The following is a 16,712-nucleotide window of genomic DNA, read 5'->3' as shown; positions in this document are numbered from 1 at the left end:
CCAGAGCATGAAGCCCGACAGGAAAGATCATTCATTTGCATGTCCAAGAAAGAACTCTGAAGAGTCAGCTACTCCTGGGCTGAGGATTCAGATCCCACTTTGGCCACATGGGGACTGATCTTCAACTCTCAGGGTCTGTTTCACTCTCTCTCAAAGCTAGAACTGGAAAGCATGGATCCCAGGCTTGGGTGACAGACCAAAAGAATCTCCAACCACTGGCAGCTTCCATTACACAGACAATGGCCTCCTAAGCAGCCAAAATTGGCCACAAGGTTCTCATCCCACCAAGAACTTCTTCAGAGTCACGATATGGACACACAGAACTGTTTCTTCCAAGTAGATCAATGTAGAAAGGGAGAATTTGAAACATGAGTGTTCTCGGCCCTCTGCATCTTTGTTGTCTCTCTGATTTCTAAAAGATTACCTGCAGAATAAGCCAATTCGATGCCAAATTCTCATCCTGATTTAATCTCCTAATACTCACATTAGTACGTGATGCAATGGAGAGACAAAACCAAAAACGGCAGTACTTCTCCACTCAACTGACCAATATTCAAAACAACTTTTCTTCCAGACATAGCCAAGAAGACCTAACAACTGGATGGAAATCTAAACACTTTCTAGGTAAAATAATTATAAAACTTCCAGATGGTGATGCAAAAAAGATTCTGTAATTCCAAGGACGCTTAAGATAAAGTAAGCATATTTTCAAATTGAGGATGTGGTTTAAGTTATTTTCTTCAAAAAACAAACAAACAAAAAACAAAACAAAAAAAGTTTACCAAAGTATGCTTTCCATTTCCAGCTTTACACCATAAAAATACACATGGTTTCTTTTGAGATAAAGTCAGACATTTGAAAAACAACAAGTAGATAGCAAAATCAATAGAAAGCACAAAGATAGGGAGACCTTCACTAGCCATATAACAGACAAGGGCCTCATATCTAAAATATACTTAGAACTCAAAAAATTAAATCCCCACAAAACAAATCCTCAAAGAAACAACTACCCCATTAATAAGTTGGCTAAAGACTTAGAGAGAGACTTCTCTGAAGAGGAAAGAAGGATGGCCAATAGACACATGAAAAAATGCTCAACCTCTGTAGTCAAAAAAGAAATGCAAACCAAAACAACATTCAGACCCCACCTTACTCCAGTCAGAATGGCTATAATAAGTAAATCTAATAACAACAGATGTGGGAGGGGATGTGGCCAAAAGGGAACCCTACTGCATTTTTGGTGCGAGTGTAAACTTCTTCATCCACTTTGGAAAGCAGTATGGAGGTTCCTCAAAAGACTACACAAAGAGTCCCCTGTGACCCAGCAATCCCACTTCTGGACATTTACCCAAATGAGCATAAACTAAAGCTACTATGCACTAAAGCTACTACACTAAAGCTACCAGCACTATGTTTACTGCAGCATTATTTACCATAGCTAAGATATGGCACCAACCCAGATGCCCCTCAGTAGATGAATGGATCAAGAAAATATGATAGATAGATAGATAGACAGATAGATAGATAGATAGATAGATAGATAGATAGATATGAATTCCATGCTTCCATCAGAAAGAATGACACCATGCCATTTGTTAAGAAATGGAAAGACTTGGAAAAAATCATACTAAGTGAGCAAGCCAAACCCAAAGAAATATAGGTCCCATGGTTTCCCTTATTTGTAATAATTAGTATATGTCTAGGATGATCTTATCATGATGATAAGCAGATGAGCAGAAACGCTCAAAAGCTATGTACATATGACCATATAAGATGATGCTAAATGAAATGAACCCAAAGTTATGGACACAGGAGGTTTTTCATTGTTGTTGTTGTTGTTTTTAATGTAGTATGTGATTTTTTTTTGTTTATTTTGTGTGTTCTTCCCCCTATGGTATATCCCCTGTTGTCACTGTATTTGATTTTGGTACCCTGCACCTTATATATACATTTATCTAATTTGGGGAGGGGAAGGGGAATAACAAAATGCTGAAACAAGGACACAGGCTGACCCATTAACAATGATACTCACAAGACACTAAGTTGGAAATTAACTTCACAACTTCAGATGGGGAGGGAGTGGGGGCGGTGTGAGTGTGAAGGAATAATAGGAGAAAAACAAAGGAGGGGGTAACAATGCTTGACAAGAAGTGTAATCATTACCTTATTCATGTAACTAACTCCTCTGTACAACATCTTTACAATAAAATAAACAATTTTAAAAAACCTACCAAAGTATACTTTTCATTTCTGTCTTTAGGCCATGAAAATACACATGGTTTCTTTTGAGATAAAGTCAGATATTTGAGAGACAACTAATAGTATCACAGTAGAGGATCAACCTGGACCCCATATACTATGTAAGCCATGGCGGTAGGAGGTGTTGGGGGGGAGGGAAGAAGGGAGGAAAAAATGCAATCACATTGAAGGTTTTTACAGCTTAAATGAGAAAACTACTAGTACGTCTTTATTGAAGAGGTGCTATGAAAGATTAGTTAATGCACAGTCTCTGAAGCTGAATGGCTGTAGATATGACTAGGACAATTTATTTAGCTCTGTGTTCCCAGTTTCTCATCAGTAAAAACTGTGGAAATTAATACAATCACTAGGATTACAGAAGCTAAAATACAAGAAAGCACCTAGCACTGTGCCCAGCAGAGCAAGCCCTCCAGAGATGCCAGCTACCATGATCCCAGCTACCTTGCAGAAAGATGTACACCATTCGATGCACGTGGACACCCATAATGCACTGCAAATGAACCTATCACGGTGCCTCATTGCGCGTGGGTTTGTATGTCTTTCCATCATCAAATCACAAGGTCTATGCAACAAAAAGGAAAGAATAGTCTTCATCATCTCAGTAGTTCCAAATTGTATTAAGTACAGGAATTGTTCAGTGAGTTAATTTTATGTATTAAGAGTTTGTTACCTATGTTCAGATGCACTGTCTGAATTTACATCAAAAGAAAAAAAAGTCTTAGACTAAAATAGATTATTTTTATATAAAAAGAGGGGGAAAAAGCCAGGCACCGGTGGCTCACGCCTATATTCCTATTCAGGAGGCTGAGATCTGAGGATCGCGGTTCAAAGCCAGTCCAGGCATGAAAGTCCGTGAGACTCTCATCTCCAATAAACCACCAGAAAACTGGAAGTGATGCTGTGGCTCAAGTGGTAGAGTGCTCGCCTTGAGCTGAAGAGCTCAGAGACAGTGCCCAAGTCCAGAGTTCAAGCCCCATGACCGACAAAAAAAAAAAGAGGGAAAAAAACTAAAATAAAATAGAAAGAGAAAATGTTGTGGTTAGAATACATTGTGGTTAGAATATGACAAAGGTACATGGGAATCCAAGCATTTGCTGGTGTTTTCTAAATGCTGTATGCAGTTATACTTCACAAAGACATTGTAGCCAGGCGCCGATGGCTTACACCTTGTAATTCTAGCTACTCAAGAGGCTGAGATCTGAGGATTGTGGTTGAAGCCAGCCTGAACAAGAAAATCTTAACTCAAGTAACTGTTAAAGTAGCTGGAAGTAGAGCTGTGGCTCACATGATAGAGCATTAGCCTTGAGCACAAAAGCTCAGGGACAGCACCGAGGCCCTGAGTTCAAGCCACAGGACTGGTGCACACATGCGCGCATGCACACACACACACACACACACACACACACACACACACACACACACACACACACACACACACGGCATTTTACTTTGATCAATTATATTGTAAGACCCACCAACCAAATCCACGTAAATAAGTTTTTTAATTTACCCATTTATAAAGTTGGTTGTTTGTTTTATGTTTTGTTGCTAGTTCAGAAAAGGGGTACTCTAAGTTCCTCATGAAAAATGAGTCAAAGTGGGCAATTGTAATAAAAGGAGATTTATGGTCCTGTTCTCCATTCAATTTAAATTAATTTCTTTCTGAAACCCAAACAAAAAGCTAAATGCTCAAAAAAATTGCATAGTGTTTAAATCTTACATTATATTTCATTCACCAAAAGAAGAGAGAAATTGAAATGTGCATTGATTTTCAGCTGATAAGAATCTGTGTTGAATGGAGGTTGAAACATTTCCCCCTCCCCGTCTGTTCTCTTACGAATAGTTAGTGTGCAAGTAATTTTTAATTAAAAACAGTTCCCATAGTAAAAAAAAAAAAATGAAGAAGGAAAAAGAGACCTCAGGAAAATAAAATCAGTGTAAAGAGTCTTGCAATTCTTTTGCAAAGGCTGAACAGGGAGCTTGAAAAATAAGGAGCTTGGAAGTTTTTATTTGTAAAACTATCCTTTTGGTTTCATTTAACATTTTTCAAAATAACTGTCCTAAAAAAAACAAAAAGAAGAAAAGGGGGGGGAGTGGGGGAGGGGAAGCTGTCCTCACCACCACCAGCTCCCCCTCCCCCTCCCCCCTCCTCCCACCCTCCCCTCATCAGCCCCCTCAAAAAACCTTGGAAAGTTCTTTTTTTTTAACACTGAAAATCATTCATAGACTTCAGAATACCATCAATAGTTTCTCTTTCTAAATTTCTAAGGGGGCAAAGGGACTCTTAACTTATTACAAAGCATTTTTTTTCACCTAGCCAAAATACCTAATCTTATTTTAACTAGATTCCATCTGAACATCAATGATACTGAGCTATTCCATGAATAAACATGATGTTACAACTTGAAACCCTGAGACCCACTATATAAAAATGTAGCTGAAAGAAAAGAGGACTATGAATTGCCCCTCTCTCCTCCTACTCCCTCCCTGGGGAGTTTTAGAGTTGAGCCAAAGAGTGAAAAACAGCAGATTTGAATTTCAAGATCTTCAAACATTTTTTTTTAATGTTCGTATTAAATCGTGTAAAACTAAATACTGTCATTCTAATAAAATCCTCCTGTGAACTGTTTCCCATTGTAATCATAGGGTTTTTTTTTTCTTTTTCTTCTTCGTTTTACGCTGGGATGTGTAATATTGATAAAAAGAAAGGGGGTAAAAACATAAGGTGTTATGCTTTCCTGATGTTTTATGGTGTTTTATTAAAATTAGTATGGTACAACAAGAAAAAACAGAGACTTAAAAAAAAATCTTCACTCGAATGAAGGTAGTTTGGGTTAATTGAATGAGCAAATAAGATATAGAAAACTTATCTACAATAGCCAAGATTTGCATAGCTACTTGATGAACTTTCTTAAAGACCACAATAATCCAACCAGAGTTAAATCTCTCCCTTCTCTTAAAATGATGTTTACTATAATTGTTCTTGGATAGCATACATCTCATAGTGCAGACCTCAGGAAATTAAAAATATACATGTATTGTTTTGTTTTCATGGAAGCTTTTCATAAGCAAATGTTTAAGTCTTTAGGACATATTTGTGTACCCTATCTGACCACACTCTGTGTACAGCATTAAACTGTATAATTGTACAATGGTATTTTCCAAAAATACGTTTGGCACTATGAGACAATTCAACTATCTGGATTTTTGGAAGACATTGGGTCAATTTATGGAAGCATGCACAAAAGGAAATGTCAACCCTTTTTCTACTACCTCTGAACAATAGTGACACAAGCTCAAAGGTTCTCTTTAATTTCATTTTAGAGGGGCTGTGGAGGGGGGAGCACCAACACATTGATCAAAATCCACTGAGATTCTAATGTTGCAAAGAGAGTCTCTTTCCCAGAACAGTAAGCAGAGGTTAAAATCTATTTTTTGCTTTTGTTCCTTGCTTTTTAGTGCAGTTACTACATTCCTTTGAAAAGAGGCGAAGTCCTCTGTTTTCTGAGACACTTGCTTTGTTGGACCCAATGATCTGGGATCTAAATGACCTCCTAATGAAATAAATGTGGCCATGGGCAGTGAGCACTTTAAGAGACCCAGGGAAAAGATGCCCAGGGCAATTTCAACTCCACAGGGGATACCAGGCCCCAAAAGTATCAGAATTGTTTTCCCAGGCAAGGTGCTAATTTCACTAGCTGGTTCTCAAGACCTCTCTCCCCTTTTATCTGCTGGATTCCTGGGTTGACTAGTCAACAAATGTTAATTGAGTACCTACTTTGTGCCTGTGCTTGCTCTCAGGGCAAGCTTTAAACAAGACTGACAGAGTGCAGACCTTAAAGTTTTCCTCACTAAGAATAGATTATTTCAGTACTATTTTGTGATTGTTGAACTAGGTGCTTGCAACCAAATACAATGCCTATCATCTTTATTCTATTTCTTAATACTCCCTCATGAAAGAATAGCAATTGGAATTTTCAAATTAATGGGTCATTTGCAGATGGGAAAGTCAAGACCACATTCACCAAGTCATAAGTGAAAGAGTTAGAAACAGGATTAACTCCCCCATCGCATCCTCTTTAAACTCATAAGACCTAGTGTCTGCCAGCCTTTGATTTAATTGGAATAAATGCCCATGAGAGGGGTTATGAGGGTCAGCCATGGAAAAAATTCATAGATAAGCATTGGTGGCTCTTTATTAATTGACTTCCATAAAAACAGGGTCTCTGGGAAATTTCTACAAACTTTATTACAATTCCTTCATCACAAGCTGACTTTCTATCATTTCTTTCTAACCAAGTGAATGCCCCAAAAGGAATGGAGAGGATCACCCAGGTGTGTGTGTGTGTGTGTGTGTGTGTGTGTGTGTGTGTGTGTGTGTGTGTGTGTGTGTGTGTGTGTGTGTGTGTGTGTGTTATTAAGAATTAATAAAACAGCAGTACATACTGGGGAAGGACAGAGAGAGAATGAAGAGAGACTAAACCAAATGACTGTGTATGTTGTTCAGATTCTACAAATGGTCACTCCATAACTTTATTTGATCTTTGGTGTGAACAACTGATAAGTCTTCTTAGGTAATTTTATATTTTACTACAACAAATTCTTTCCCAGGACCCAGAGTACTTTATCATAAATAACCATCACTGTTAAAGCCAATGTGTCACTTCCCCATGCAAAGTTATTTTCCACAAGTACACACTAGGATCAAAGTTTAATATGTAATGTTAATACTTTGAATTTCTTAGAATCAATTATATGATTCTTTCTCCTTTTTTATCTGAAATAAAAACACATTTCTGATTTAGGTTCCATATACTATTTTTACTGCTTGGCAAAGACATAAAGAAGTGCCCGGCAAATTATTTGGATAAGTACTAAAAACTCCTAATGATGCTGGGCACTGGTGGCTCATGCCTGTCATTCTAGCTACTCAGGAGGCTGAGACCTGAAGATAACGGTTTGAAGCTGGCCCCAGCAGGGAAGTTCACAAGGCTCTCATCACCAATTGACCATGAAAAACCCAGGAGTGGAGCTGTGGCTCAAGTGGTAGAGCATTAGCCTTGAGTAAAGAAGCTCAAAGCCCAGGCCCTGAGTTCAACCCCAGGACTGACACAAACAAAAACAAAGACAGACCGACCTACTATCGAATGTTAGAAATATACAGAGGTCAGTCTAGGAAACTATTGAAATAATTCATAGTGCTCTACTGTTACAGACAGAGTGAAAACTTCTTAAGATTTCTCATAAAGCTTTCCAGTTCTTCAGCTATCAAGATTTTCTTCCATACTCAAACCAAAATCATTCCTCATAGTCTAAAGGTTGGAAGTGCCAAAGTAAGTTCTGACAAAAAGTATTGGGCAATAGGGGCACTTTTCAAACGTCTTATCTCAAATGCAAAACACACTGGCAAACATTGCATCCAGGGAAGAGAAGTCTCCAGAAGTCTCCCAGCTCAGAACTGCCCAGTGCTGAAGTCAAGGTACATAGGCACCCTAACCCTAGATCCTGTCTGCCCTGTTCTCCACAGAAGAGTAAAACTTGGAAGTCTGAAAAACTTTCTAAAATGTAAGTTGGACACAGAACATTTTAAATCTTGCTGCTATTTAATAATGGAGCCATATGGTTTCTAGTTTCTTGTAAAACAAATCAAACTTTGAAAAGGCTTTTCAACATTGTATCACAATTAACGTGTGCCTGAACTTTAAAATAATCCTTGTCCTCCCTTCTGAAAGCAGATTATGTCAACTGATTGTTTATGCAGGAATTTAAGATTCCAAGGCACATTTACAAAGATTTCAACCAAAGACACAAACTGTAATGCACGTGCATATACACTCACACACACAGTACATCAAACACACACACACACACACACACACACACACACACACACACACACACACAAATGTCATTTATTGCCTACAGCTCACTACCCTGAGCACAACAGTTTATACTTCTGTAGAAGCTACTAGCTTCTAGATAAAATTACAGTGCCAACAATTTCATTTTAACATTTAGGGTGTACTAACATATAAAGAAATTAGCAGTGATAAACACAGTCCAATTTTTAGAAAGATACAAGTCCTTGTCTAGCAGTTAGCCAATCAAAAAGCAGGTCACATTTGTTAGCCATATTAAATACATTCAACATCATGAATTCTCTATGGTTCTGCTGACCATTCCAGCAAGTGTGTTTTATTTTGCAAGATAAACTTAATAAAATTCCTTTTCCAGAGGTTGGTTTTTTTTTTAACTTCCATCTTTACTCTAAACATCCACCAAACTCATCCTCAAAAACTCTCTAGCATGAATCCTCTGGGCATTTGTACTCTGCTGAGAAAACTCAATTCTGAAGAATTTCTACTTCTCAAAGTGACTTTTGAGAATATATATATACATATATATGTATATATATATATATATATATATATATATTATAAACTCCTATTCAGACACTATAACACAAAGCCCCAATTTAGGCAAAATGGACAGCCCCTCCCCCGCAGCCTGCTTTGCCTTCAGCCAGCACAGAGGGATAAAAAAAAAAAAAATCACTGACATTACATTTTTAAATTCCAGAAGGCTAGTATGGAGTTCTGAATTTTGCATTTAGAAAGTTCTAAAAGTCTTGGTCTCACTGTTTCCAAAGTTGCTTACTGCCTGGGAGACTCTGACATTCTCTCTCTTTTTCTCTCTGTCTCTCTCTCCCTTTTTCTCTCTCTCCCCTACACACACACACACACACACACACACACACACACACACACACACACACACACACACACACACACACACACACACACACACGCGCACACACACACACTTGTACAAAGCCCACAGCTGACTTCAATGCTTAGCCAGCTCCTGTCCCAAGGTAGAATCCTTCGGAGACTCAGCCTCCAGCAAGGGGAGAAAGTAGAGAATCTTGCCCCAAGCAACTGGTTTCTGATGGAACGCGGTAACCCACCAATGTGTTCCTCCAGGCTACTTCTAGAAAAGTCTGTAAAGCTCCTCTTTTGCCCCTTTACTTGGATTTTGATGACTTTGAGAAGCAAATATAAAGTCAAAGCAGACTTCCTTTAGAATTTGTCAATCTACACATACATAAGTACGTTTTGCCCAATGCAAACAATCACAAAATCCCTTGTATTATATCTCAAGAAACAGGACCATCTCAGAGCCTGCCAACCAACGCTGGAGTTCCAGGAGAATAAGAATCTCTGGAGGCACCCTTGCCCCCCCCCCCATATGAGCTGCTGGGGGGAGGGGGGTGTGCGGTTTAAGATTCAGGCACAAACTGTCTCCCGGCTCCAAGAGTTGCTGTCCCTGCAAATCCTTCCTCCAAACTAGTGGCTTCAATCTGGCGCTCAATCCCACCCTACGTGCTAGTAACTAGTAGTGGGACACTTCCCCTAAAATTCAACCGGGAAAATCCCATGCACTGTTTAAAAAAAAATCCAAATAAAATAAAAACCACGCACACAGCTAAGGTTGAAGTACTTACCTCTGTGCGAGACTGCAGTCTCTTGTTCATCTCATAGATTCGGTACTCTGGCTGTACCATGTAAGGTGTATGTCTCCTATAAAATGGGCCGAAAGGAGAAGAATAGAAGGGGTCATGTGGTGTGCTGGACATCTTGCCTGCTTGTCGAAAATCAAGCTAAACAGAGTATTAGTAACGTCCATGCAGAGCACATGGGCTGTGTTCTCCCCAGTACAAAGTAGACGCACGCACACACGCTCACACACACACACACATGCACACACACACACACACACACACACACACACACACACAGAGGCAGGCAGGCAGGCTGAACACACTGACTGGGAAGTGCTGTAGAAAACCTCTATAGCAGAGGAGAGGGAGCGGGAGGAGGGAGGCAGGGAGGGAGGGAGGGAGGCAGGGAGGGAAGAAGGGAGGGAGGGAGGGAGGGAGCACACGGGAGAGGAGGGAGAGCGCCGAAGCTCTGAGAGAGGGAGAGCGAGGAGGAAGGGAGGGAAGGGAGAGAAGAGGAGAGAGAGGGAGAGAGAGACTGGGAAAAGCTGGGTGGCCAGAGGCACTACTGCTTGTTTTGAAAGAAGCAGTTTGTGGAGAGGTCATTTCCTGTCCACACTGTAGACTAGTTCTGAAATATAATTCTCCTCCTAGTCTGACAAGAGGTCTAAGGCTGGATTGTAATTTTTTTTCTCTTCCAGCCAGGACCCTTCCCAATCTGAGTGCTCAGCTGGTTAGCACAGAGGTGACAGAGCCACTTTTCCCTGACAGCCTTACTGTGGTGAAGGTATCACTCATGGGCTGACTACCAAACACAGAAACACTGGCCCTGGGCTTCCCCTCAAGTTCCAGCTGGTGATTCACTCTGTGCTGCAGATTTCTCTGGGATCAAATCTCCCTACAGCAGTTTTGTGGTGGTGGTGGTGGTGGTGGATTTTGGGGGGTTGGCTCTACTGACTGGGCTTCCCAGAGCTGGTGTCTTTGCATTCCTCCCCTTCCCCCACCTTTCAAATTACCCTTCTGCCCAACCCCCTCTCCCAAGACCTCATTCAATCCCTTTCTAAAGGTGGTTTAAGGAGGGCCTGGATTCAGGTTACCTGAGCATTTCTAGGTTAAAAAAAAATCATCCTGAATGTGGAACCTCCTAAAATACATCCAGGAGGCAATGATCTTTTTTATTTTTATTTTTCCCTAGGAAGAAAAATAAATAAATCTAAAAGCAGATCTCCCAATAAGATTAGAAAATCAAGGGAGAAAACTAGTGTGAGTGCGTGCACACGCGTGCGCGTGGACACACACACACACAGAGCATTGAAGATTCAGTAGGAAATTGTAGGTCATTGAATGGATCATCCCCAAATAATACATCCAATTCTCATGGAGACAAGGTCTTTATTTTCCAAGATTGGTCAGCTCTATAAATCTGTACTTACCTGTGGTCTAGGACAACTGTAAGCAAATGCCAACAGCCCATGGGAGCTGGAAAGTCTTGACAGTAAAATTGAATTTCTAGAAGTGAACCATGTTCTACTGGCACAATGATGACAGACACAGGACACTGAAAGCCTCCGCACAGAAAATCTACGTGCATCGAGCTAACACCTAGCTAAGTCAGTGGCATTGAGGAAAGAAAGCCAAAGACCACCAAAAAGCAGGATGGTTGCAAGACTTGAATGCAAATGAATGCAAATGAGACATTTCTTCATTTTAATAAGCAGATTAATTAACTTTCTGCCCCATTCATGGCTTGGGGTATCTCCAAGTCACTAGCCAACGGGGGATCAGGTATTGCTAATTTGGCAATTTACACATGCTGAAGAATACTCAAGCACAAAATTGCCCCCAAATTGCTATCTTAATCATGCTTTTTCCACAGTTCCAATGGTATAGCCCAACACAGTAATGTAGCTTGCCAGGATGAGATTAGGGAAGTATTATTACAGTGAGGCTGTTTGGAACTTGTTCTTCAGAGACCCCCAAAAGCACACCAGTGTGCCTGGTTTCAGGTTTCATTGCAAACCTAAAAGCTGGACTATATTTGCTGGAAGGTTTGTAAAAACACACAACCTTCTAAAGACGAAATTTCAAACAAATTTGGTATGATTTATGTTTTGGTATGGCATTCATTGTAAAAAAAAAAAAAATCTAACGGTTCTTTGTGTTTAAATTCCAAAGTAAAGAAGTTCCAAGAGTTTAGGGCCTGCCTTGAAATGTGTATTTATGTGCCCCTCTCAGGCCAAGAATCAGAGAAATCTCCTAGGCAGGCATGGAAAGCCCAGTTGTCCAAACAGCTCAGAACTCTAGCCATAAGGGAAAGCTATGTTTTGCTCTCACTCACACCTGAGAACTATTCTAAGCTATCACTGGAAAGGAAGTTCTTGATGATCACATCTAAAGATGACCAGTTCAGAACGAGCTGAAACTCTATGTTGCTTGATCTACATCCAAAATATTTCTGATTTAAGAATCTCCAAACTGCCGGGCACTGGTGGCTCACACCTGTATACCTAGCTACTCAGAAGACCTAAGGCAGCCCAGGCAGAAAAGTCCACGAGACTCTTATCTCCCATAAACCACTCAGAAAAAGCCTGAAGTGGTGTTGTGTCTCAAGTGGTAGAGCACTAGTCTTGAGCACAAAAAGACTCAGGGACAGTACCCAGGCCCTGAGTTCAAGCCCCAGGACTGGAAAAAAAAAGAATCTCCAAACTGGTGTCCTGCTCACATCCTCAGTCCCCAGTTGCTGTCTTCCCCCTATTGACCTTACTCTAAACAGAGTGGTGATGGTGGAAAAGTAGAACTGATGCATCTAAGGTCTTCTGGGTCAGCATCTCCTTGGCACAAGTAGGAAGTGTTCAAGTTCCTCAGGCTCATGGTACACAGGGCCTAAGGAAGACCTGCTCATTCTCTGACCATACATTCATTCTCTTGTCGCTGCCTCTGTCTTTCTCTTAAGGATACACAACACATTCATGTACTCATTCATTTATCGATTCTCTACTCATCTGTCCATGTATGTTTTTATTTGCTGTACTTGATCTTCTCAAGGCTACATGCTCCTTACATTTGTACTTTGGTTCTTTTATTTACCTCCCTCTTACCCTTCTACATTCCATGCAATGGTCTCCTCCTACATGAACTTTTCAAAATCCATCAATTTATTGAGTCAGCTGACATTCCACTCACAATGAATGGGGAGTGCACCCCTAGCACATAACAGCTTATGTGGTCTGTGATCTTAAGCAAGCCACTCGGTCTCTCTATACCTCAGTTATCTCATTGGCAAGCTAGGGGTAATAGTATCTGGTCTATAAAGACTGTGGTGAACGGTTACCAACTGTATTGAAACTCTCATATCCAAGTGCTTAGTTAACCAATAATCCTTATGATTATTAGGTACTGGATATCAGCGTAGGTGCTAGGAAGTACTGGGGAGCCAAGGCAGGCATTGAAGAGAGACTTGCCACCTTCCACCCCTTGCCATATGTGGTGTGGGTAAAGGCGTGACATCATAAAAGAGTTAAGCCACACCATTTCAGATTGGAGTGCAATCACAGAAGGGAGAAATAGAAAATCACCACCACCACCTTGGTGAGCAGTGCCCCTTCCACATTCTTCTGAGGACTTTTGTTGTTGTTGTTGTTATCAGTACTGGGGCTTGAAAAAAGAGCCTTAGTGCCTGAGTGCTATCATTCAGTGGTTTTTTTCCCAGTCAAGGTGACACTCTACCATTTGAACCACAGCTCTACTTCTATGGTAGTTATTTTGTTGTTTGGGTGGTGGTTAATTGGAGCTAAGAGTCTCGTGGACTTTCTTGCTGGGGCTGGTTTTCAACCATGATCCTAACATCTCAGCCTCCTGTGTAGCTAGGATTACAGGTTTGAGCCACTGCTGCCTGACTTGTGAGGACTTCTCAAGGAAAATAATCACTCCTGTCATTTGACCTACCTGCTTTGCCAAACGTTATGCTGAAAGTCTCTGTTAGTTAACCTCACAAAAAGTCACTGGATTTGATTATTATCCCCATCATACAGATATGGAAATGGAGGTTTTGAGAAGCAAAGAAAGTTCTTCAGAGTCATGTGATGAATTGTCAGAGACAAGAGTCCCTGGATGCTTACCTGAACATCTGGGTCTTTAGTACTTTGCCTGGTGGAACAGGGGCCATCTTCATCCTTAGAGTTCTCTTCTTTGTCCCAGGAGCCAGGGTGGATGCTTAAGACTTATGGACCTAATTCAGTAGAAGAAGAGGTAACAAAACTAGGAGGCTTTCAATCCTGGGTATTTACTTTGTGCCCTGCTTACTCTCCTTTCTCCACGGTTCCCGTCTCCCACTTTCCCCTTTCTATGGTCCTGAATCTGCAGCTGATACCCCAGTTGTCCCCTCTGCTTCCCTCTAGGTATGGTCACCTATCTGATTTTACTGTTTCACAAGGGATCGCTGTGGTGTGTTTCCTGGCCCAGGGGCTGAGCTGAGAAGAGAAGGAAGCAAAGTTGTCCTTTGAAGGCTTCATATCAAGCCCCTTTGGGGAACCCCAGAGAAAATCAAGTCATCACTATCTGTATACCTTCGAAGTGCCAGCAAGCAGAGCCCCAGACGCCCTTCCCATACCCACAAAGACAGTCCCTCATGTGCATGTGATTTTGCATGTTGAGGGTCAAATGAATTCCCAAAGCAACTACTCCAGCTGCTTAAACAGCCCACCTGCCCCTTCCACTCAGCACCGAAGCAGCAACTTGGCCTTAGGTTTACTTAAGTTTATTTTGGCTTTAATTTGAAACACTTTCCTATGGTTTAAAGAGCGAAGGATTTCGCATACAATTCTGATCTCCATTTTCCCTTGAAAATCTACCATGCTCTGGCAGACTTTGGCCCTACACCTGAATGCCTGTCAACCAGCGGTTGAACCAATCAGGGCAGGGTCCATTTCTCCAGGACTCCTTCTTGCCATGACCTTCTGCTTCCAAGGAGCGACTTTCCACTAACCTGACCCAAGTCACTGCCCTTTTCCTATCTCTGAAGTGCCACCAGATCCAATGTCTTCTACAAGCTTTGTTTGCTTCTGGAAGCTGGTTTGCTTGCCAGACCAGCTCTCCCTCTCTGCCTTTCCTTATTATTCCCATCTTATACTTTCTTTCCAATTTTTCAAATTCAACAAGCATTTGAGTTATATATAGATGTATGACATGTACATCCGAAATATAGACATGGCAAAATGTGCTTCATCCAGCAAGAACAAATCGAGCCCCTGTTGTATACTACACAGTGGCCCCCAAACTAAGGAGTAGCGCCCTGTCTGTAATCTCAGCAATTTAGGAGGCAGCCATCGGATGAATCACAGTTTGAGCCTTACCAGAATAAAAAAAAAAAAAAAGTTCATGAGAACCAATCTCAACAACAACAAAAGTGATGTAGTGGTGTTCCTCTGTAATTCCAGATACATTGGAGGCACTGGTAGGAGGATTGTGGTAGGAGACTGACCCCTGGAGAAAAACAAGACTCTCTGAAAAACAAAGGAAAGGAAAGAAGGACTGGGAGCAAGGTTCAAGTGCCAGGGCGCTTAACTAGAAACATAAAGCTCTGAAGCCAAACCCTGTACACAAGCAAACAAAAAATGCCAAAGGAAAAACCCCAACAACAACAATAAAAAGGACACAGAACTCAGAGGTCAGCTTCACAGTGGACAAGCAGTCTAGAATGTTCTCAGGACAGAGTTTTACAACCTCACCCACTCGGCTGGAATCTTTTTATGTGTGTGTGCTGGTCCTGGGGTTTGAACTCAGGGCCTGGGCACTGTCTCTGAGCCTCTTTGTGCTCAAACTACCACTTGAGCCACAGCACTATTTCCAGCTTTTTCTGAGTAGTTTACTAGAGATAAGAGTCTCACAGACTTTCCCGTCCAGGCTGGCTTCGAACTGCAGTTCTCAGATCTCAGCCTCCTGAATAGCTTAGGATTACAGGCATGAGCCACCTGTGATTGGCTTGGCTTGAATCTTGAGTCCTGTATTCAGTTATATGACTTCAGACACTTAATTTGGCTCTTTGCCTCAGTTTTCTTGTCTCTAAAATGGGATATTCCTACAATTCTTAGGAGGATTACATAAATGAATGCATGTAAATTGATTAGCATTTAGTATAAGCCCATAACTACTCATATTTTTATTAGAAAAAGGTTATGGGAATTCATAAGTCTCAGAAAGAAATGTGAAGGGAACTAGAGCTCAGAGGACAGACTGGGATAATAGTTAGGAATTAGAAATAGAGTTGAGTAAGAAACTGTCTACAGCAGAATACAAGATGCAGCTTCAAATTTGCGAAGGAAATACAAATAGAATTCAATTAAGTGAGTCAAATCAGGGAAGGCTTCAGAGAGAAGTTGGCATTTGTGTCCATCTTTGAGGATCAAAGGAATAAAGATATGTCTTGGCAAGGAGAGGAGACACCTTGGAAACAATTAATGCTTGATGTCAACATGAGTGAAGTTGTAGGAACCAGAGACTATAAAAGGTGAAGCCCATGTTAGAAGACCTTCCATGATATTCTAAGGAATTTGAAGTCTATCACATAGGCACTGGTAGAGTCACAAAATGGCAAGGTCTATGTTTTGTTCAAGCAAGTTGGCTTACAGATATAAGGAGATGTGTTGGGTTCAGATACTCCCAAGAACCAAACTGGCTTGCAGAAGATGATTTCATTGGACAGCAGAATCCCCAGCATATATATCATTGAAGAAGCAGCTTGGAGCACAGGAATCAGAGGTTGCAAAAGCCTCCTGGTCACTACTGGCCAGCCCTGAGAGGCTCAAGGATACTGTGCTATTCTTAAAGGCTCTCTCTAAGAGGCACCAACTGTTCAGGCATTTGCAATTTACAGATGACATCATTGGGTAGATCAAAGAGCCTGAAAAAAATCTGTCTCCATCCTGAAGTTTTAGAAGTGGCTTGATTGTTCTTATGG

The 16,712-nt window shown here is 41.0% G+C and overlaps 1 protein-coding gene across 13 annotated transcripts in view; it reads right to left on the bottom strand.

Moving 5' to 3' along the window:
* Positions 1–10,329, bottom strand: part of Ldb2 (LIM domain binding 2) — a 308,933-nt gene extending 298,604 nt beyond the window's left edge. For 6 of the 13 annotated variants that reach the window (XM_070013016.1, XM_070013012.1, XM_070013015.1 and 3 more), the window contains exon 1: positions 9,764–10,329. In XM_070013016.1, the coding sequence (XP_069869117.1) occupies positions 9,764–9,895 (132 nt within the window). In that variant the 5' untranslated portion in view covers positions 9,896–10,329. The remainder of the gene's footprint in view (positions 1–9,763) is intronic. The other 7 variants (XM_070013019.1, XM_070013021.1, XM_070013010.1 and 4 more) reach the window with 5 other exon arrangements.
* Positions 10,330–16,712: the final 6,383 nt, after the last annotated feature.

This window comes from Dipodomys merriami, unplaced genomic scaffold (genome assembly GCF_024711535.1).
Source record: "Dipodomys merriami isolate MVZ:Mamm:240054 unplaced genomic scaffold, mDipMer1.0.p SCAF_9, whole genome shotgun sequence".
NCBI classification, from domain to species: Eukaryota; Metazoa; Chordata; class Mammalia; order Rodentia; family Heteromyidae; genus Dipodomys; species Dipodomys merriami.
This window is presented reverse-complemented; position numbering and strand designations above follow the sequence as displayed.